A 23,760-nucleotide genomic window follows, 5' to 3' on the forward strand; every position below is an offset into this window, starting at 1 on the left:
CTAAATCCAGTTTGAGACCCCGGTGGCCTCCGTTTAGCGCTCTCTACCAGACATATTGTATTAATATAAGGATGAAAAAAAGTTTCTGCATATGGTCTCTGTCTGTCGCTCCACCGCACTCCACTGGAATCATATTTCTGTGCACAGCTGACAAATTAAATAAAAAAAATCAAAGGTAAAGTGTGTTAGTGTGAGCTGAACTCTTCTGGATGAGCACCGTTCACCTGTAACTTTCCTTCATTTGCTGTTTCGATGATGTTGGAGAGTAAGGCCTGACACATCATTCAAAAATGTCCCAAAGAATTTATTCAGAATAGTAAAAGCTTTGTTTTCCTCCTCTGTTCTGTGCACACATACAAAGTATAATTTATACTATTATAGTTATTTAATTTAATACATAGAAATTTAGAACTTCATGTGTTTCATTTTCCTTTGTCCTCGCCGCTGCAAACAGACAGGACGTTTTTGCTGCTGAGTCTTAAACTGAATCTGTTGGATTTTTCTTTGCCTATTAAACGTTTTATAAACACATGTGTAAAACTTGTTGATGGAAAGACGCCTCGAGTATAAACCAAGGAAGATGCGAACATGGCGAGCCAGAGAGTGAGTGGGAAGCTAACGGTATGTGGTTAATGAGTAGCACAAGAGGACTCGCATTAAGGAGCTTAATGGACTTTAATGATAGGAACTGACTTCAGACGCCGTCGACATGAATATGTTACACAGAGCGAATTATAAAGAGCAACATCTAACAAGATTCCCAGAGATTCACTCACAGCCTTGGAGTGTAATGAGTCGGAGCGTTTCATTAACCCCGCCGAGTACTTTGGTGATGAATCAGGACTTTGATGGCAGAGCCATTCATATTTATTTCTCAATTAAAAAGAGGACAGCAGCTAATCTGCCACACTGAGCCTGATGAAATGATGGAAGGATCGTTTTCCAGTTTCCATTACCAGGCTGAGAAACGGCGCTTTCCTCTTTCTCCTCCTGAGCACCAGGAGACATAAGATAACCAGTGAAAGTGGCACTCGAGGAGATGGTGGCCTCTGTCTGATTGGACCTCGCGCCGTTCGTCCGTCTGTCTGCCATCTAACACATCATTACGACCTCAGCACCGCCGCTTCGCCGCTGTCTAGACTGTCATTAGCTGCTGGCGGTCAGCCGCAGAATGAGAGGGAGAGGGGGAGCGTGGTTGGAGGGCAGGGTGAGCATCATTCCCGTAATTCACACTTTGCTGCTGTTTTTAAACGCGTGGTTTCAAATTGTTTTAGAGAAGCTGCTCAGCGGCTGGCAGAGCACAAGCAGGTTGAGCTGAGCAGCTTCAGTGTTTCCATTCACCTGCTATTATGGCACAAACAGAAGAACCACAAAGTTTAAAAAAAACTGCTTCACAAAGGCTCTCAGTAAAGAAAAACCTGTGACAACAACTGAGAACAGCTGAAAAATAGGCTTTACATATGACAATGGCTCACGTGGGACGTGTTTAATGTTTGTATCTAATGTATTTATGCATTCAGAAGGGACACAGCGGCCTTCTGCTTTACTCTGTTCATGATAGTTACAGTGCAAACACAGCGTGATTATAGAAAAGTGTTTAATATATGCTTGTGTAATGTGTAACACATCACTGTGTTTATGAGCTGCAGATTAACCAGCTTTATTGTGACATCAATACATAAAGAAATTTAATTGAGACCATGAAGACCACTGACTCAACATAAACGATGGGCATAGCTACCAGCAAGGATAAATGAAGCAGGTGCACAGGCTTAAACCTGCCCACCTTTATACAGTCAGTGATTACGTGTCATTCATGCAGCAAGCAAAAAGTAAAATGTTTGCAGAGGAATTGTACGCTGCTGCAGTGTGCACAGTGCAGCCATAGAGCATATTATACCATATAACCTTAAAGACTGAGCAGGTTGCTTAGTCAGCCAGTCATGCATAAACTAGCATCACGCAGTTCCTCAGATAAAAATATTCAGTCGGCCGGCTCAGCAGCAACTTTATGACAAATCACTGAATCATTCAAACTTCAGTTTTCTGTCAAGGTGAGTTCAGATGTTCTGAATAAACCGTGTGACTCGGGCAGTTAAACTTTTGTCCAATCGCTGTTATAATTAAAATGAAAAAGCCTTTTTGATGCAGCGCATTAAGCCTCAGTCCAGGCAGATAATGAAGAAAAATGGAGCTCGTAGCGCTCCGTTAAAACTCGTCAAAGACTCTGAAATGAAGATGCGGTGAAGAAGCAGGTGTTTCTTTCCGGCAGCCCTGAGCGTCTCCCCTGCAGCCGGCTCAAACTTTTTAATTCAGTCAGTCTCCTCTTTTTTTTCTTTGAGTTTACGTGTGATGTAACAGAGTACCATTAATCTTGAACCCTTAAACAAACTGGCACTCATTTATTTGACCACTGGCATGATTTTGTACGAGAGTTTTACTGCAGCGTTGAAATGCCATTAAGATATCAGAGCTGTATAGTTATCAGCTAGATTTTTTTATGTTCCACTGACTTACTCTGGGCCTCTGTAAATGCACCAGCGTTAGATTTACTTACTCTGGGCCTCTGTAAATGCACCAGCGTTAGATTTTACAGCACGCAGTCGTTCCCGATGAGCACAGGGACTAATACATCCATATACATCCCCATTCATGCCAGTTTCCATAGCAGTAATCTCCCGTGTGTGATTTATGGCTCCTGGTTGGTGTCTGTTTGCGTGGCTCTTTGGCTGGGCAGGGCGATTGTGAGAATTTACCATTGTGCACAGGTAGCAGCATGAGAAGCACAAAGAATATCTGCACTGGTTTTCAGTTTTCATTGATTTAACCCTCTGGACGAGACTCTGGGAGAGCAGAGTGCTGCAAATGTAAATAAATAATATGAATTCACAACACCCCAAAGATGTGTCACTGTAACAGAAAACAAAACCAGTGAAGGAACAAAGAAACATAATAAGATCTAGAAACGGCGTCAGTCAGTAACAGGAACGTTTCAGCTGGGGTCCTTCCTGGCTCACCTTCTGAAAACTAATTGATTTCTCATTATGAAAGCTGTCAGCTCGTTTCATTTACTCTTTTTATTTCAAGCAATCCTGCAGTTAATGACTCCTGAGATCATTTCTTATTTCGACCACCTCTCCAAACACCCCTCTTCAAATGTCTCCCTCCACGTTAAGCGCTGTGGTCTCTGGTTTTTCCACGTTTCCCCCTCCTCTGCCTCTCAGGCTCTTCTAGTTGTGGAGTATATGCAGTCAGCATATTTTCCCAGTCTTTTCCCAGCTCAGAGAAATCAGCCAGGGGATTAGAAGCTTATGGTGAAACATTATTCAATCATTTCTTTCCCGTTCTTCTCCAGGACACTTTTAAGAGCAGAGGAGCGTGTTTTACGAGAGCCGCAGAGCCAAGAGAGATATTATCTGTTGATCTGTTCTTTCAGCCTGCCCTGCTTGTCAGAGACTCTCAGAGGTCCTTTATGGAGGCGCCCACCATGTTAATGTTAAAGTAGAAAACTAATTTGGTGTTATTATTGTTTCATATGCTACACATTAACTGTGCAGAAGAAGCATTAGCTGGATGGATCTGTAGATTTATTCCCTCTGTTTAATGGAAGAAAAGTCTTGCTGCGGTCTGTATGCCCAAAAATACACAAGTGACCTCAGCGTTTAACTTTCTCATGTTTAAGGAAACTCTATCTACACGCAGGATTTTAGGAGGCCACCTTCAGGACAACTGCTGAGGACAGTTTCCATCTTAGTTTTCATCTTTTATGTGACAGGAAGAGGGTGGATGCATTTAATGCAGTTCAGTTCAGTTTTATTTAGATAGGTGCTTGATATTGTAAGGTGAAGACCCTACAATACAATCACATGACCCATACGAGCCAAGTGCTGTGGCAACAGTGGGAAGGAAAAGCTGCAGAGATTTGCATTGTGGGTAGTGGTGTTCAGACAGGCGCTCAATGCAGATGATGTGCATCATTTTCCACTTGTGAAGAAACTCGAAGGGAGTGAACTACAGACAGAAACCGTTTTTATTAAGAGTGGAATTGAGTGGAATCTCCAAGTGAAATCTGCTCATTCACCATGTTTTATGGTTTGTTAAATTGATTTTTTTTTCTTTGTCCATAAGAGACAGTTATCGCCCTTAGACTGTGCAGATGGTTGGATGTTTTATCACTGCTTTTCTGTGAGACTGTTTTATGAGTACAAAGTAGATCCAGTGACAGCTGCTCACTGTCACGTCTGAGGATTGTTCAGAGAAACCTGGTTTCTGGAAACACCCTGTAAATGGAGGTTCACTATGTCCGAACTGTCTAACAGAAATATGTAGCACATCTTAGATCATCTTTGGATTTGTTACCATGGTATGGTAATGACTTGAGCCTCGTGCCCAACTCGGCAAGTATGGACACGTTCGTGTACATTTGTGGACTGTGATTTATCATTGTGATGTCAACAGTGTCGGTCAGTCACCTGTAGAATCTGTAAACGTGTTTAAAAAGCAAAATCCAGAAAATTCTGCTGAATATTACGTGGCACCAAAAACAACCAAGGTGCTGTGTTCATTTGAAGTAATGTTGATATTTACTTTTCAAACACAAAAGAAAAGAAGAAGAGAATCAGACCAGGTCCCTGGAGTGGAGGTCGTAGTCTTGACTCTCTGTCTGCAGCATTCAGAGCCTGCAGTAACCTGCTCGTGTTGTCAGCAGTGAGACTGAATATTATTCATCAGAATGCGTTAACATGATTCGATTTTGCGCCGTCAGTCATTTCGTGGCTTGGAGACGTGTCCCGTCCAAGACCACGTCTCGTGGTCTGTTTGCAGAGCAAAGCGTAGAGCGAGGAGAGCGCAGCAGAGGCCTGGTTTACATTAAAGAGTGTCCTCTGAGGAGGGAAGGATTGACTGAGGGAGTGAAACATCCTGAACAAGTAGAGTGATGAAAGAGGGAAAAATGGAATGATCGGGTAAAGGCTAGAAGAGAGATGATGGGACTCCAAAGGAGCCAATCGACCACCCGTAGATGCAAAGAGAGGAGGGAACAGTTTCAAACAAGAAAGCAAATCAACAAGGGAGCAAAGACTCTACATAAATGTCAGGGACTCTAGGAATGGATTCTTTCAAGATTTTATTTGTATTATTGTGTTGAAATTTCTTGCTTTTTTAATGTCTACCGATTTTGCAAAAATAAATGAATTGTGACTGGATAGACAGTAAAATCAAGGATAGACAGGTAAGAAGCAAAAGATCATGAACGAGAAGAAAGTTAGAATATAGTTAAAACTGGATGAATCTGATGGCTGGAGGCAGTTTGTACAGTATGTGTTAATTGGACTGGTCACTGATCTGTTATGACCTGTAACCTGTCCTCATAGAGCTGAAATGGTACGTCCAAAGAGTCAAATCTTTATGCCTCTGCAGTTGTTTCCATCTTTCCCTGCTTCGTGCTGACACAGTGACCCCATACTTCATAAAAACAAGTTTGTTTTTTTTAAGTTAATAACTTGAACTCCACCCATCTCACAGCTGGAGCAGCGACTTTGAGCCATTTTCAGTCTGAAACCTCACAGAAACTTTCAGTCTGATATCAGCTGCTCACCCTACATTTGTGTGGTCAGGTTTCTTAACAATACAACATCAACCTAATTTTCCAGAGCAGCAGCACAGCTCCAACAGCAGTGCTAAAGGACCAAAGTTTCTGCTGGTAACCGGTAAGCAGGGACAGACGGTGGAACATATCCGTGTCCATGACCAAGCTCCAAAATCGTCAGAGAGGTAGAAACCAAACAACCGTTACTCCTAGCTGGAACAATCAAAACATGCGCTTAAACATTGGGGAGGAAGCATCAGAGGGGCAAGTAGAAGAGGGCAATAAAGGTAAGGGAAAGAGAAACATGCTCTGAGCTCATGATCCAGTTTCCTGGAGGCAGGGTCTTTACAAGGTTGGGTTTTTTCTTTTCCCCTATAGAATACTCTGGAGTCCTGTATGTGAAGGAGGGTCTATGTATCCTATAGTGTTACACCCACATTAAGAGCTGTGTTTTCTTCAGGCTGAGCTGTGAGCCCCTAGAGACTCTGATGGGTGGAGGGCCAAGAGTGGAATATGCTGCAAATAAAACCCCAGCTTGCCTTTTTTCACTGTTCTTGTTGGTTAGAGAACATTTTTGAATTTTAGAAGAAAAAACAAACATCTTTTTGTCACTGCAGGCTTGACCTTATAGATTCAGTAACACCTACAAATGAAACCAAAGAATAAGCTGTGAAAATATTTTTAGATCTAAAAAATCATTGTTAGAAAGTCGATCACAACTGTTTACTTAACCCACGACATGTGTGTGTATAGGTTAACAGTTATCTTGGAAGCTCAATCAATCTCTGCTGGGTTCCTCAGGGATCTGTCATCAGGCCACTGCTTTTTATACTGTACATCAATGACATGGCTGCAATGTCAAAGTCATTGAAGGTCATATTGTTTGCCGATGTCACACACCAGTGTGCCAGGGAAATAACGTGGAACAACCTCTGAATGAAGTAGAAAATTATCTGAAGATGTTCTTTGACTGTTTAAAAATTAATTAATTAAAACAAAACACAGAATGTCATAAAATTTCACAATATTTGGAAATCTTAAAAATTCCACCACTGTGAAACGGAGTATAAATATTAAAATTAGTAAAACCCATCTGAAATAAGAATTTACAAATGATCCTGGATACTCAATATTACTCATATCTCAGGAAAAATATAAGAAAGCCAACCTTTATGAAGTTTCAGCTATAAAGACTATAAATAAAACCGTGAACCGTTAAATTTACTTTTTATTAGATTAACTGACTTTGAGAGGAATGCTCGTGTTCAACTTTAATATGGGAAATGTTCATCTCTCCGATCGAGCCGTCTCAGTGTGAGAGTAACTCAGCTTGAAATCTTTCTTTAACTTCTTTATTTTTTGACGAAAAGCAGTCGGTCTCGATAAGTTTTGAGCTTCTACCTCCTGCTGTTTGGTAGTTTGTACACAGGGTGTAAAACTTTAGATTAAATGGCTCAGGAGTGTCGGGATCTTCACTTTTACACTTCTTTTGTTCGTGTTTTCTTTAATTGCTACGCAGAATAAAACTAAACTGAGCTGGGCCAAAACCGGTCAACATCACATCATTTTTAATATTTTAGGTAAAACGACAAAGAGGGGAGGACGGGAGAAGATGATAAGAAAAACCTGATTCTTTAATTGTTGAGATTTAAAACAAAAGATCGTGGACAAGTTTAGAGCAAGAGGCTGAGCGACATGATGATCTCACAGGGAGCGGTTTATCTCCGAGGATCATGAACTTGTTACAGCCTCACATCTCTTTATTAAACAACACACAGACGCTGTGTCTCCTCCCTGACGCCTCCCCTCATCGGGCCGATTACTGATGAGTCTTTATTTAAATACATTCTGATCGCAGAGATGAATTACCCACAATCCCCTTGACACTGACAGACAGTGATGGGCTGACGCGGATCACAGCGGGACTTCGAGTGTTTTAAAGGCAATTTAAGTCAGAAATAAACTCCGAGCAGAGCAGAAGACTCATGCTGTGCTTCGTTTCTCCAATGCTCACAATCAAACACACTTTTTTTGTGCAGCAGGTCAGAACAAAACGGACGACAACTGAAACTTACAGGAAATTGGTAAAATGGGATGACAGCGGCTTGATTATAACCCCCAGAAAATTTTTTTTTTTCTTATCATTGAAACTTTATTCAAAGCAGCAGTTGAACAAAACTGAGTGGAGCTGCTGGAAACTTTAGAAAAATTCCAGCTATTCCTGAATTCATCCATTCATCCATCGTAGGCCCAGCTGTAGCTCAGGAGGTGACCCTTCCTGCTGCAGTCTGCATGTTTCTGTGGCTTAGATATTGATCGCTGAGACAGGAAGTGCAGAGACGTGCTCGTATGAGTAAATGAGGCGTTCGGTATAAACAGCTGTGACTGCAGGGGTAGAAGAGAAGAACCGTTCATTTACCATGTTATCCATCCATCCATCCTGTGTCTCACACAGTGGCAGTAACACAAGTATTGTTATATGAGAAGAAATTTGTAAAATGAATCTGTAACCTTTAACTTTCAGGGTTTTTTGTTGTATAGCATCAGAAGTAATAACCAAATACTTCAAGTCACTGTAACACTTGTGGGACATTTTTTCCATGTTACAGATAAAGTTTCATGTTGGGTGTGATCATAGAGTTGATGTTATCTACATTAAAGGGATCCTTTGCTGTTTTCCTTTCTTTTGTCTCCTTTCCTAAAGCCACCTGTAGCTAAGGAAACTCAACAGTTGCTTGTGCAGATCTGTCTGTCTGCCGTTTGATGGAATGTGCCATGGTTGGCATCAATCCTCCCCTTTGTGTTTCTCAGTAAATCAGTCTTCAAGCGCGATCGGCCCTCAGAGCTGCTCTGATTGCTTTGTAGTTGTTGTACATTATATCTGATCTCACTAGTTTCCTTCTCTCTGCCCCCCTCCATCCTTTATCCTCCTGTCATTCCACTCTCCCTCCCTCCAGGCGGCATCCAACTCTCCCCGGAAGACTTCACCAAAGCCCAGAAATACTGCAAGTACGCCGGCAGCGCCCTGCAGTACGAGGACGTGGGCACGGCCATCCAGAACCTCCAGAAAGCCCTGAAACTCCTCACCACCGGCAAAGAATGAGGCCCTTGTCCTCCTGCCGGCCCACTCCTCCATCCCTTCTTTTCTCTCCCCCCCCCCCTTTCACTCCAGCAGCGCCACTCTATCCGTCACTGATCCGGCCCAACAGCGAGCTGAGGATGCAGCTCACTCTCTCACACACACACACGCACACACACACTGAAGAGGGCCGTTGAGCTCGCCATCAGACGAGGACACAATGGAAATCAGCGTTCAACAATAGCTGCCTGTGTGTGGCTGCGAGTCGCACTGATTGACAGGACAACAGTCCGACGGCAGAACACGGCGACTCTGACGACTGACGCACATCACAGCTTCATCATTGGTCTGAGAAGACAGCAGAAGGTCCTCGGGCTGCCATTTAACATCACGGAGCTCGCCGCGTACGCATCGGTAAACCGTTACCATGGAAAGCAAATCTCTGAAACATCACTTTTTACAAAAAGTACAAAATAAGTCTGAAATCATTCTGTTCAAACTTTAAAGAGAAATAAACAAGAAAATGAAAATGTTCTGCTTTCCTGACACTAAACTGTGTCACAGGCAGAACGACGATTTAGGAACTCGCAGATCGACACAACAAAAACAGCGGAAATATTTGGTTTGAGTGCAGCAGGCTCTGTTTGTGTTCTGTGTATATGGTGAGAAAAAAAATGTTCAACTCGAAGCTCGAAGTAACTTTAAGGTCACAACATTCAACCTTTTTTCTGCTGACACAGCATTAATGACAAATAACAACTGTAAGAGTTTCAGGGGCCAAACTAAATTAATTGGCGGCTAGATTTAAGTAATTGGGGGGTTTTTTTGTTGCCATTTTTCCTGCAAAATTACCCAGAATCATCAGAGATTTCACGAGTGAGTCCATGTCACGTCTTTTCTAACTGCGACGGAGGGCGCTGAGTGATCTCGGACTCGATCAGCTCATCTTCTAAGTGCAGCTTCGAACTTCACACAAGTATATAAAAAAAACAACCTAAATGTCAATCTTCCCATCACACAATAAAACTAATAAGAGTATTCCTCAGAATGCCAAGAGTGTGAGATGACACGCGACAGACGCTGAACGAGCTATGCTCGTTTTCAGACGGCCTTCAGCTCCCTGCTTCAGGTTCTCTTCTTCTACGATATCAGAAAGGAAAAAGTGTCTGTGTCTGAATCACTGCTGTCGGGATGTCTGCGACTGCTCGCTGTGATTGTTTTGGCTGTTGGCGTTTTGCTCTTCTGTAACAGAAAACTGTCTCATTTGTGTCACTGTCAAACGGACGCTGTCCTGATATTCAGTGATGCAGAATAAATGGAGGCGGCGAGGCCTTGGGGCAGCGTGGCTGTCGGCCTTCTGACTCGTCGTGTGGCCGAGGAGGCGGAGGATTATCTCCTGAAAGCTTGTTTCATGTTGACATATCACTGTGTGTGTGCTGGTGGAGATGGGGGGTGGCAGTTGTTGTTTCAGCTTTAGTTCTTTTCTCTTTATTTAATGTTAATCATTCTTGGTTTGTTTGAAGGTTTTCAGAGTTGCACGAAGCTTCTGTCAGAATCAGTGATTTACAGCAATTTGAATAAAATGTTGGAAATGCGCAGCAGTGTTGATTCTTCCTGTTTGTGTTTTATTCATAACTGATGTCACTGTGTTGGAAATGAAAGCATGTGTAGCTCAAGCCCAACAGACGTGCAGCAGAATGAGCTCCATGTTAATGAAATCTGCATCTTTATAGTAGGACCAGATGGATCCTGCTATTAGCTCAGCGCTGTAAAGATCCTCCAACACTGAAGGAAAACCCTCGAAGCCTGCAGACGGTGCTCTGTGGTCGTCTCTGAGCCGCCCCTCGGGGAGGACCCATTTCTTCAAAAGGAGGCAGCAGCTCTCGGCTTCTTCTACTATTAGTCTCATTTAGCTAACCATCACAAAGAGCAGCAACACAACTCAACAGCGTAGGTCTTTTAATCTGCTGCCGGTGACTGAATAACAACTCCAAACACCCGCTCCAAAGGGCTGCAGACCAACCACAGGTTCATGTCCGCTCACAGGTTCGAGGACACGTCTAAATATTGACCACAAATCTACAGCGAAGAAAATGAGGAATAATTCACGGCTCGGTAACAGCAGAGTAAAAATAAGACCACAACTTCCTGCAAGTAGGAAGATGATTGCTTTGATTTTTTTCATATTAGTAGCAACACTCTACTCATTTTCAATCCTGTGCTGATCAGACAGGTCTCCTGGTGGGACTGATGATGTCACTCTCAGCTCATTTATAGATGCAGGCAGATAGTAATGAAAATGATTCTGCATCGATGAGTCCAACTCGTCCTCAACACGTCTTCCTACAGGACTGGATTGTCGGAAGCGCTGCAGCTGGTTGGGTTCTGGTGATACTTTCATTTTTCCATTTTGCAGGTAAAAAAACGATGTCACTGTGTAGAGGACCTGTGATGTCTGCTGATTTGTCATGGTTAACTATTATTGTAGGCAGATTTCATAGAATTACCAATACTGACTCCATCTTGTTGCTACAGTGACACACCAAGACGACAAAAACTGAGTGGTTGGAGATCTTTAGCGGCTACAAGACTACGAGTTCGTCCGTGCTCAGGTAAAATGATTCAGGGCCTGTAGCAGTCAGCAGCCACTTTCTCAACTGTGACTGCAGCACTAAGGAAAGTAGCTTCCTGTGATGAAGCAGACACATTCAAGTTTGATACGTCTGGGTTAAAGCGGTGCCCAACACAATTTAATTTGACATAGAGCATCTGTGGTAAAGCAGATCGTGTTGCAAAGCCACAACTGCTGAGAAGGGTTCGTCCTGAAGACTGAACCAGTGTTTGATTCTGGTCAGTCTCTCCTTTCTGAGAAATCCTCCTGAGGACTCGCTGAGGCTGTTATGGATGGGTTTCCTGTGTCATGTGGCCACACATGGTTTCACTTTGCTTCACAACGATGTTTTCTGCAGAGTCCAAAGGAACCAGCCGGGGACGGTCAGAGGTGAGGTGTCCCAGCTTATCGTCAAAACTTCAGCATGTCTACCTATACTAATCTCTGAGTTATGTCCAGCTTAACCTGTCACAGTTAAATGTTCATGTCTCCACAACCTTTTCACTGGAAATTAGAAGTGAAAACTTTTAGAGCCACAGAGTTGGCGCAGGGAGGATGCCTTGGTGGACAAATGGGAGAATACATCTTTAAGCCAGGGGTGAGGAACTCAAGGGCTGGTGTCCTTGATCCAACACAGCTGATTTAAATGGCTAAATTACCTCCTCAACTGTTGTCTCCATTCAGGGGTAGCATGCTTCGATGGCCGCATTTGTAGGCATTTACATCACAGCGATGCGACGAAGGCTGTCCAAATTTGAGGAGTCCTCCAAATGTGGCAACAAATGCATCTTTCATTTCCCCAGATTTGAAAGATGGGTCAGGTGTATCCTTTGTGGCCAGCCATATCCCAGGATTCATTGCGGGTCATACAGGAGAATTTTTCTCATAACAATTGCTGTCGAAGCGGGAGTTAATGCGGGAGAGGAATGCACTTTTCAATGTAAGTATAAGAAAGTCTGGTGGTACAAAAGTTACATTTTAGTAGCAGTTGTGTTGTTAGGCTTTGGCATTTGCTTATGGTTATTGTGTAATTAAAATAATCTTCGTAAAAATTGCGCGTAAACTAGCTTGTATGGTGGGTCCTGCAGTTTTTCATGTATTGCCACTTACATACAGCTAATTTTTATTTATTTTATTTATTTTATTTTTTCAAATTAACCTTTTGGTGATGAGTTTTAGGGAACAAAGACCAAATGGCTCAGTTTATTAAAATGAGAGGAGAAAATCATCACCTCTTCACTGGGGTGAAGAATTTGGCCACTGTGGCATTGGAGGTACATGAATAAATCAATTTACACATCATATTCATATGAGTAGTTTTATTAACCCTCATGCTGTACAGAACCTGTGATGTCCAGATTTCACAGCTCTTGTGTTCTGCTGTGAAAACTTTTGGATTTACAGATTAACATAGTTGCCATGGTTTTTTCTCTTCTCTTATTTTTTGAGTGTGATCAGGGCAGTTCTGGAGAAGCTGGACCTGCAGGGGAAAGTCACCCCTTTGCAGGCCAGAAAGAAATGGGAAATCTTAAAGAAAAATACAAAGTATGTATGCGTGTTATCAAGAAGATAATTCTTAAGAACGCACATTAATAAATGTGCAATTACTAAGAGTCGTTGTGTTGTTTTTATTTGTCTACTGTCTTTTTTGATTTCCTCTGCCTTTAGGATTGCAAGTATCCAGGCGCAGGAGAGGGAGTCAGTGGGAAGCTCACTGTTGGTACTTGGCACTGGAGTGTCCTCATGAATGTGATAGGTGATAGGACAAAGGCTTTCCATTAGGCCTACTGTCCTAATTTCAGCAGTGGGTGACCAAAACGAAAGTGATGAGGAAGTGAGTCAGCCACCCACAACAAGGAGAAAGAGGAAAAGACACAGGGATGATGAGCTGCTAGACCTCATCAGAAAGGACATGAGGCAGCAAAGAGAGGCTGAGGAGAGGAGAGCGCAAGAGAGCAGGGAAAGGATGGACAGACTGTTTTCAATTCTTGAAAGATTCGTTCCAAAATGAGTTATGCATGAAGAAATGTATTTATTTGAATATATTCGTTATGTTGTTATATGTGTTGCATTAGTTTAACTTTTGTGTTATCAATAATTTGATTAAAACAAACAGTAATTGTCACTGAACTCATTTTATTTGCAGGTATTTTTAACATGTATGAACATAACATGAAATTTCAAATGGATATGTATTTAATGAGAATAAAGTAAATAACAATAAAACAAGAACATTTATAATACATCAACAAAAATCAGGCCTGGGATCCTCCCAGTTAAAAAAAAACAAACAAACAAAAAAAAACGTCCAGGACTGGGACACTCAGGTTAATCCTGCGGTACAAGGGTCTGGTAGGTAAAGGAAAGGGTGGAGAACAATTTCATTCAGGTGTGTTGACCCAGGGTGATATCTAAAACCTGCAGGACACTGACCCTTGAGGCCTGGAGTTCCCCACCCCTGCTTTAAGCAGACGCTGTTTTGATTTCTGTTTCAAACGGTCTGATTTACCCACAGCTGCTCCAGAACCTGAATCACCGGCTTCTTTATAACAGGAAGAGTTCCTCTATGTCAACATAAACCTGCCTTAGCCGCTTCCTCTAAGATTTATTAGAGAGGCCTCCTGTATGTTAGATCACTAAAGCTGGAGGACCGATTGTTTTACTTTACTTACTCCACGAATAAAGATTGTCACTGGAAGAGAAGAGTGAGTTTTGTTTTAGACGGGGAGACAGGGTGAGAGATGAAAGTACGCTTTAATCATCAGACATAAATGCACTTCTCTATCAAACTAATCATCATTCTGATAAAACACTGAGTCACTGAGTTTTTTCTTTAATGGTAAAAATTGAAGGTGAAGTTCCTCAAACCTGAAAAGTCTTAAATGCCGAGATCGTTATTGTTTCAGCATGTTGTTGATTATTATGAAGATTCGGAAAGAATCAGACCTGTGATCAGTGCATCCTCCTCATTCCTTGTTCATATGTCTTCATCTGCTTTTTTAAATCTCTCTGTATTGAAGCATTGCTGCTTCTATATTTGGAAGACAAACAGACTGAAGCCTGAAAGACTTGTTTTTAACTTTTCATGCCGATTCCAGTCACTGTACTTCTTGTTCTGTCCTCTGTCATAAAAGTGCTTTTATTCTTCTGGTGGATCTGCCAGGAACAAACTGTTTCCTTTTTATTAATATTATATAAGCCTGCTCCTTTTTCACGTTTTTTTCTCTCTGTCTCTTTGCTCTCAGAAAACTTTCTTACTTCATTAAACGGCAGCATGAGTTTGTGAGCCCGAAGCTGATGTTTTCATAAGAGGGCCCCACTTTGAAAGCTGTGAGTCGCTGTTGTAGATATTTGTCGACGTGAGACCTCCAGGACTGAAACGTAAAGCCAGTAGGGCCAGATGGGTGTGCTGCAGTTCCTCTAATGTCCACCTGAGGCGCCCTCCAGACTCCCAGCTTCATGGCAGAAATATCTGAGAACATTTTTTTTTTTTAACTCACCTGTTTTGATCCTGTTAAAGCTTTAAATTTGGGCCTGACAGGTGTTTGTGCCTTTACACCTTCAGCTTCCGCCGACCTTTGGAACAAAGTCTAGTACCAACACAGGTAAAGTGTACGCTTGTGCAGCAGGAACTACAGCATGAAAACTTTTACCAGAGCTAAAGACCACTGAGACCCAAACTGTGTGAAAAATCTGTGGTATGAACTCGAGTTCGGAGCACGTTTAAGAGAACATTTTAGAAAGAGTGGGCAGAGCAGATGGAGTTCTTTGACTCATGTGGGTCCAGTTTGGTTCAGTGAGGATGCAGCTGGGAGCAGGACAGGGCGGTTACCTGCTGCTGCGTCAGGCGTCATCATGTCTGTGCGCCGACTCCATCAGACGCGTTTCCTGGCCCTCAGGGATCTCCTCCCTCAGGAGTTTTTCCAGCAGAATGCAAATCCGTGCAGCTCCCGAACTTCTTATCAGGCAGGAAGTTCGTCTTGATTGACATTTAGAGGCAAATGAGATGCAGCGCGCAGCTCTTTGTTTCCACTCATCTGCACGCGCTCCTTGTCCTCCCTTGACCAAGAACATTCTGACCACTGAAGGGCGAGTAATCACAATGCATGCTGGTAATGAGCAGCATTTATCTGCAAGTCATTAACGAATAAGTGAAAATGCAGAAATGAACGCTGTGTCGTCTGCTTGCTCAGTTCGCCCTCTGTGATCTCATATGGACCCAAGAGCAAAAAAAAAAAACTATGCGCCTGGCTGTTTGGAGCACAAACTCTAACCTCATCACTGAAACATTGGTTTAAAATGAGCGGTCAGCTCTGAAATTGATGCGTGGCTGGAAATGACATCAAGCAGAATTAAAATACTTTAAAAGTTGTCAGGAACAAAGAAATAGATGGAACTGAGCTAGCCAACACTGAGGGAACATCTACACACACACAGCCCTGAAGCTCACAGGCAGGATGAGGCTCCTGTTACCATGGCACTGATGATCAGCTGAGTCTCAGGGGTCAGAGGTCACCTGTTTGTGTAACAGACAGATTTCTTATTTTTATTTTCTCATGTTGTTGTCATGTGTGAACCACCTGTGGATGACGCGCGCGCGCAGTGTGTTTTTCACAATAAAAGCCTGATGGTCTCCTCTGTACTTTATTTTCCAGGATCTGCTCCAGCAGGTGAGACCTGCGGGTGGGGCCGTGCTCAGTGTGACAGCTGATTGTTCTGTTTGTTCTGTCAGACAGCTTTTATTTTGATGGTTTGGGCGGAAGATTAATCGTATAAATTCCAGCCTGAGCTGAAGTAAAAGCCCGTGCTTGTGTTTTTCCTCAGCTGAAACGTCTTCGCGCTCCTTCGCCGGGCAGTCCGGGTCAGGAAAGCGAGTCACCCCTCGCTCTCCCCGCCTCTCTCTCTGCATCGCCCTCCCTCTCACTCTCTAAACTTTGGAGACTTTTGCGCGTCCTGGGCGCATTCTGGATTTGCTGATTTGGAGTCTGAAAACTTTCAGCGCGAGAAAAAACTGGAAAGCAGAGAAAGAAAAAGGGAAAGAGGAAAAAAGGGAGAAAAGAAAGAGGAGGAAAGAAGACCTTCCCTCGGACACCGGACAGGGAGAATGATCCTGCGGGGGGACCAGCTGCCGCTCCAGTGAAACATGTAAGTCACAAAGTGTGAGGCTGTTTCAGCTGCAGACTCGTGTAGGATGGGTTTGCTGTCTGGTGTTTGCTCTGAAAGCTTCTCAGAGACTCACTTTGAGTGTTTCTGTGTTTTTGCCTCCCGGTTGTGAGACATCCACAGAGTGGATCCACAGCAGCCTCCGTGGAGAGGCTCCTGGTTAGCTGAGTCTTCAGCTCTGATGGACGCGCCGTTAATGAGGAAAATCATGTGTGCTTTTCTTTGAGCTGAGTTCTCCTGTGGAAAATGAGCAGATCTGTTTCCATGATGCTGCTGACTGCAGATGTGTGCACATGTTTATGGTGATAGAGACGGAGTGCGCGCGGGAGCGGGTCAGTGTGTGTAGAAAGCGCACAGACTCCTCTGGGTTCTTTTCTTTTTTCTTTTGTCTGAAACCCTGAGATCAGACTACACAGGCCTAATATATCAGACCTCTCCAGGTCTAGCACGTAACTTGAGTCCTGTGAGGAACAAGACGTGATGTTTGAAACATGTAAAAACTCTGCGAGCACAGCTGGGACAGTCCCGGGTTTAAACCTTGGCTTAAACAGTTAAAACACCTCGATTATACTTCAACTAGTTCAATTCTTAGATCGATCATTATAAACTGGACTAAGATCTTGTTTAGGAATCAGAAAATCTCGGACTGTGAACAGAGTCCCATGGAAAAGTGTAGAAACGTGACTGGAACCAAAACGGAAACTTTGTTTTTCTTTAATAAAACTGCTTTTAAATTACCACAGTTTATAAAAGATTAGTCTGTGAAGAGTCTTTGATTACTTTGTGGACTTTTTTGTATTGTGTAGAGTGAAATAAGCACCCGTGCTTCATATGTGCAGGTGTGCGTGTGAGTCTGACAGCGCACACGTTATGAAAGCAAAACGCACCAAAAGACCCTGGAGGCACCGTGTAGAAAGTTTCTGTTTGCCGGCTCAGTCAGTGAAGTAGTTTGTTTTTCAGATGATGCTGTCTGTCCATGCAGCTTATCCCAGCTCCCAGTCCACCTGGACAGGTCACCAGTCTGTGGCAGGGCTAACGCAGAGAGACCCGAGGGGCATTTACAGTCAGTGGGTATCCCAACCCCACAGAAAGGCCCCGGGCTGGATTTGAACCCAGAGAGACGAGCATGGTGACCGCTGCACCAGCATGCTGTTGGTGTGGGTCATGTTTGTGTGTCACAGCATGACAGGAGCTGTGGAGGCTTTGTGCCTTAGTAACGTGTTTCATTGTGAAGATGGGACGGCGGTGACTCCAGAACCAATCAGTGATGTTCGAGGAAATGAAAGATGCATCCTCACAGGTCCTCAGAGCCTCCGCAGTCCCCTGCAGGGAGAGGATTCCTCTTTATCGAGTTCTGACTTTATCAAAGAGCGTCTTGTTTAGGGTCTTGTTTACTGCCAGGTGTTACGCAACCTGCGAAGGCGATACGGCCAAAAACACACCAAGGGTCCCAGAAGGTGAAGCGCCGAACAGGCCGCCTTTAAACGGAGGCGCGAGGTGACGTCAAATGACATTCTGATGACGGGAAGTGTGTGTCTGTGTGTGAGGTGAAGTTACCAATCCTCCAGGTGTACTGAGGAGCCCTGATACATGTACATATTAAAATGAAAGTTATGTTCAAACAGAATGAAATCCAGACGGCGGCGATAAGCGAGAACGAGCTCGCGGTCAGGCGTAGCAGAGAGGAATGTGCTTTAATTAAGCTAAAGGGGAAGATCTGATCTCTCCACCTGCACCGTGAGTCTGAGCCTGGTGACATTTGGTAGGATAAGAAAGAGGCGCTCGCCTCGTTTCCCCTTTTCGTCGTGAAACGGGCGCACAAACTTTTACAAACTAAGCATTGTGATTTATATAATAAAAGTGAAAATGAGTGAGTGGAACAGTAAAGTCACAGGGAACGTGTTTAACGAGGTCCCAGGTGAGACTGGGAGGCTTGTTTTCCGACAGACTTCTTTGTGCAGGAAGAGGTGTCGCCCCCTGCTGGTCATGAGAAAGAATACAGGTTTAAGTCGCTTCCTTTTTTAAACCCTAGAAACTGCTATATGCACACATGCATTAAAAAACAGGAAAAAATAAATCCCTGTGATGAGTACTTGTGTCAGTGGACCGAGTCAAAGACGGATTCGGCACTGAAGGCTAATTTCATTTAAAATGTTATGCTGGTGCCTAATAAATCATAATGAGCTGTTTACACCGAGTTATGAAGATGAGCTCATCATGTGTGAAATTCATTTGGACATCTTAAAACTCTTCCACTTCCAAAAACATGTTTTTATGCCTTCCAGTAATTAACAACAGTCATAATGTCAAAAAAGAGCTCCATGCTGTGAATGAGCAGCGTAGGTTTTTTTTAGCTGTCCACACTAAGTGCTGTGATTGTGCTTAAAATACAACAGCAGAATCAGTCACCAGCATGGAGCCCCCTGAGGATCAGCACCGAGCTGACAGATCTTTGGAACATTTAGTGTGCTTTAGGCCCTATTTTTGGTTTTGCGGCACATTTCCATTGCATCTGTACGTGTTTGCATAAAGCAGAGAGACATCACTGCAGTGCAGCTGATCAAACAGCGCAGCTTCCAGGAGCGAGCAGAGACCAAAGCGGAGCTAAAAGCAAAGGGAATATCAGACACGCCATGTTGTTGTCCGTTTACTAAAAATCTCATGATGATTTTGAATATCAGTGACCTCAAGGTCAGAGATCAAGTTTTCTGAATATCCTATGAATGCCATTATTAAAGAGTGAAGCATATTGGTTGAATATGATGGAAACTACACAAAGAAAATGAAGCAGTAAATTCTGAGAGTTAAGAGCTACCCATTTTTGTTGTAAATAAAATAAATAAATAAATATGTCATCGCTGGATTAAAAACTGCTAAACATGTCACCCTGGTCACCCCGTGGTTCCTTCACAGGTATCGTCCACCTGTTGTTGTCACACTTGTGTTGCACAGCCTGAATTGTGTGTCCTCTGGTCCGTGCTGCTGTTGGTGCGTTTAGCTTCGCCTCTGCCGTCTTCACAGCAGACAAAGAGCGTCTGTGTCAGAAATAACGGCTCCACATTGGAGGGCATTGTTTCCGGTCAGCGCGTTGCATCTGCGCTTGCGGGCAGCGCTGATGTTTTCGGCAGCTCTTCCTTTTCACAGTCATCTCTGCTGTGGTTATTTCCCTTTTGCTTCAGGCTAAAATTTCAGCCAATTGGAGTTCAAAATATGCAAAGCGTCATCACTCAGAGGCGTCATGCTCTTGTTCTGCTGGAGGACTGCGTTTAAGTGCGTCTCAGTGTGCGTCGTCCTCTCCATGCAGGCTGGTCAGACGGACACAACAATGGGCCATAAATCAAGCGTCAGGCAGCTCTAGCTGATCTTCTGTACACATGTTTGAGGAGGGCAGTTAGAGCAGTTTCTCACAATAAATTAGATTTACAACCGTGTGCGTGACAAGAACTTGGCTGCAGTGTTGAAAGGACAGGTTCCTGTGTGGGCTTCAGACCTCCACCAAGTTTGAAGAATTGTTAATATTGGGATACTGCAGCGAGACGAGTGCTGCTATGGAGATTTAATCCTGAATGACTTTGTTCTCCACCCCCAAAGCCGACAGAATAGAAAACAAGTGCGCCTGTTTAACAGACTGATTACACATGCACGACACAGAAATCTGAGCGCCACGCCAACGCAGAAGAATAAAGAGCACAAATATCTTAGATTAACATCTCTAGAATATAATACACTCATCTACAGAGTCAAACAGTTTGTCCCTGTTTACCTTCTCTTACTTCATAAGAGAATCCATACTTCTTTCTCTGACTTACAGAAAGGTCTTCACACAGATCCAGACTTTGTCTTACATGATGTCTGAAAGGTGTTTGGGTCTCAGAGGAGTGTTTTTAAGGACTGCATACCCCACCCTCTACCGCCTTGCTCGCTGACCTCGCTCTTCTTGTCATTCACTCCCATTTCCACAGCGGAGATGGAGCTGGGAGGAGGAGGACCGAGAAAACAAGACGCATGACTTGACAAAGAGGCGAGTTTTCTTTAATGTCAGGAGCTGCATGAATTTGCAGCACTGGACACAACAAAGCTGAACAATGAAATTAAAATCGAGCTCTGTTCTCTCTGCTCTAAATATTTATGATGCAGGAACTGTTCCCAGTAGTAGGACGGCCAAGTTTGCATCAAATGATGAAAAAAATTCTAATTAAAAGTTCCCAGAGACCGAAATGTTTCTGCTCGTCTTTTTGCTTTCTCTACCTTGTACAATTTTCATTTCTTCCTAGTGTGTTGAATAATTCACTGGTTTGATCTGCGGAGACAGAGGAAGTGTGCAGCTGCCATGTAAAGTTGTTCAAACACACCGCTCAGGCCATCTGCTGCCTCGCACATAGAGACGTGACTTTGTTTCAGCATGAGGACTTAGCAGTTTAAGCTCAGACAGGGTGACGACGAGAAAACTTTGCTGCGTTAAACCGTTGAATATTCACTGAATGTGTAGCTTCGGCAAAGTCCACAGCTCAGGTCCACATTATTCTGGACCTTTGGAAACATCAACGGCCAAATTTGTCGTGAGAAAAAATTTGTCTTTGGTTGTGCACAGACAGACGAGGAAACTTTGAAGTAGCTGGGATCAACCATGTGATCGAGGCTTTTCACAGCGTACTCTTTCTGGATTCGCACAGGGATGGATATCAATACCAAAGTCCTAATCAGTTCAGTCACAGAGTGAATGAAGTGCCGTGCAGGCTTCATATATTTCTGATCATCAAGCTGTTCTAGAGACCATGCTAGGTTTGCTAGCCACATGTTGGTCTTCGCCAAAATGACCACACAGTACAAAGTGTGTGTGCCATTATCATTAAATATGCTAACCTTCTTCACTTCTACCTCCTGGATCGGTGCAGATGTGGCAGTACTGCCTGAGTGAAGTTCAGGAGGATGCTGGCTACATGTGCCGTCATGGCAAGCATATATAGGAGTGCGGTGGGTGTATCTTGGGCGGCTTTGGCCTCTTCAAGGAATTCACCAATCACTGGCAGATACATGCAGTATCAATAGAAACACAAGGACTCGCTCCCACACAGCTCTGGTCTTAACATCATGGAGTTGGTAGGAAAACACAAGGACCTGGGGGCCATACCTTTCTTAAGTGTTTTTGATAAATATGAGCCACAAAAAGATCCCAGCAGTCCCAGCCGTTAAGTGTCCAATGGGTTAATGAACAGCTGAGAGAACAACCTGAAGGCTGTTGTGGAGATGCCGTGGTTTCTTCTGAAACTTAAAGACATTCGGAATTTTTAAGCTGTGAACAACTTTTCTCGGTCTTCGGGTCATTTTTGCTGTGATTCATAGTTTAGTATTACGTGATCTTATAACTCAGTAACCATGAAAGAGGAGCCGAGTTTATGCTCTTGCTCAGTTTTTAGCACAGCTGTCACTTCTCTGCATTTTACAGTCTCCTGACAACAGAGACAACAAAATACAATCAAATCAACTCAGCCAGAGTCATGAGGGACCGTCCGAGACACCGAAAACAACCTTTAGATTCACTTCACTGCGTTAAGCACATAGTGCACAGATGATGTCACTTCCTTCCTTGAAACCGCTGTAATTTCATGTTTTCTGTCATCTGCCACTTGGCCCTCTGTCTGCTGAGCCCAGGTGCATTAAAAGTTATTCAAGTTATTCAAAAAAACAGCAGTAGGATATTTTGGTAGATCGTAAACAAAAATAAACAAATAAATACATATTAATATACATATTAATAATGAGAGTAGTTAATTATCAGCCTTCTTAATAATTAATAATAATTGATTAAGTGAGGAATTATCCAGAGAAACTTCATTAGCAGTGATTCAAGCAAACCTGGAGTTGGATATGTGGAAGGAGCAGATTATAAGATCCTGCTTTTAATAAGCAGACTGTCTGTGTGATGCTGCGGGTATTTATTACTATTTATAATTTATACACAGGCGACAAACAAAACCTCCACAAACCCACTGTGTGTGTCTGTGGAAAGGACTTTGGTAGAAAACCTTTGTGACTGTGGTTTCAGCATCCTGCACTGCTGTGTGTGTATACATGTGTGTGTGTGTACGTGTGTGTGTGTTACCAACAGCGATTATGGGGATCAAAATCCTGGTTTGAAGGCATTTTTGAGACTCAAAATGTGGTTTCAGTGGCAGGGTTACAGTTTGGTTAGGGTTAGGCATTCATTTTTCATGGTTAGGATTAGGGTAAGGGGCTAGGGAAAGCGTTATGTCAATTAGATACCCCCGCCCGATGTGTGTGTGTGTGTGTGTGTGTGTGAGTAATGTAAACATTCGTTTCAACTGCAGGAAGAGACTAAATCAGGAAGAGACGAGCTGGGTCTCCACATCGCTGTTCCTCCCAGAGGCCTTTGAGATTTGGATCACTGGATGGTTAACCCTGATAAAGTATAGATGACAGCCTCGCTCGACCTTTTGGTTTCATCTGTGCTGAGATAAAAGTGTCCCGACCTCACAGCCGTCAGGAAAATAAGAGGTGTCAGATGGCTGACAGTGGATGTGTGTGTTTGTGTGTGTGTGATAGATTGGCAGGATCCAGCTGATGGGTGAATAAAACATGAAACAAAGGTGTGCTGACGCTGTGCCTGGAACATCTTCCTGAATGTGGCTGACTAGTTTGGATCCCTGTGTGGGACTGAAATACTCCCAAACGGACACATTCAGATGTGTTATTGGACTTTTTTTTAATTTGGAGACTTTCCACAGTTTTTCATTAAGTTGCAAATCAAGTGACTCTTTGATTATATTAAATTTGATTTTGAATAATGTTATGCTGCAAAGAATGCCACAGAGAGCAAGCCTAGAGTATGGGTACCTGACTGAAGATATGTAATATAAACAGTTTAACCCACTGATGTCGGCTTTATTTAAACATTTCCTTGAAGGATAGAAGTCAGTCCTGTTGGGATAACTACCTTCAGTCTTCTCATGAACTCTCACTCCTCTATAACACCTCCGACCCGTTGGGGCGTGGACGTCAGCTGATGCTTTTGTTCTGTGTGTTGTCGATGGGGTCTCCATAGGTCGGGCTTGTTCCTGTGCCCTCTGTGACCCTTAATAGGTCCTGAGCCATTGTTGCGGAAAACTTAATGAATGAACTGAGATAAGATTTGAATTTGCTTTAAAGCTGCTTCACTTTGCTGAAGTGAAACTCTTTGATACAACAAGTCCTCTCATTAGCTTCTCTCTGCATTGGAGCAGTTTGATTGGTTCCCCGGGGGTGTGATTGTCTGACACGCAAACACATGTGATCTGCAGTCACTCGTTTATTCACAGGTCT

At 43.3% G+C, this 23,760-nt stretch overlaps 2 protein-coding genes across 5 annotated transcripts in view; both read left to right on the top strand.

Moving 5' to 3' along the window:
• vta1 (vesicle (multivesicular body) trafficking 1) overlaps positions 1-10,262 on the top strand; it is a 58,414-nt gene extending 48,152 nt beyond the window's left edge. For all 3 annotated transcript variants that reach the window (XM_085432693.1, XM_085432695.1, XM_085432694.1), the window contains one exon: positions 8,545-10,262. In XM_085432693.1, coding sequence (XP_085288819.1) covers positions 8,545-8,690 — 146 coding nt within the window. In that variant the 3' untranslated portion in view covers positions 8,691-10,262. The remainder of the gene's footprint in view (positions 1-8,544) is intronic.
• A 5,905-nt stretch (positions 10,263-16,167) lies between these two features.
• Positions 16,168-23,760, top strand: part of adgrg6 (adhesion G protein-coupled receptor G6) — a 101,561-nt gene continuing 93,968 nt past the window's right edge. Inside the window, exon 1 of one of the 2 annotated variants that reach the window (XM_085432697.1) lies at positions 16,168-16,422. In XM_085432697.1, the coding sequence (XP_085288823.1) occupies positions 16,421-16,422 (2 nt within the window). In that variant the 5' untranslated portion in view covers positions 16,168-16,420. The remainder of the gene's footprint in view (positions 16,423-23,760) is intronic. The other variant, XM_085432696.1, reaches the window with a different exon arrangement.

Source organism: Copadichromis virginalis, linkage group LG15, assembly GCF_057382275.1.
Source record: "Copadichromis virginalis isolate Kocher_CV1m ecotype Utaka linkage group LG15, C_Virginalis_male_GT1.1, whole genome shotgun sequence".
In the NCBI taxonomy this organism is placed as follows: domain Eukaryota; kingdom Metazoa; phylum Chordata; class Actinopteri; order Cichliformes; family Cichlidae; genus Copadichromis; species Copadichromis virginalis.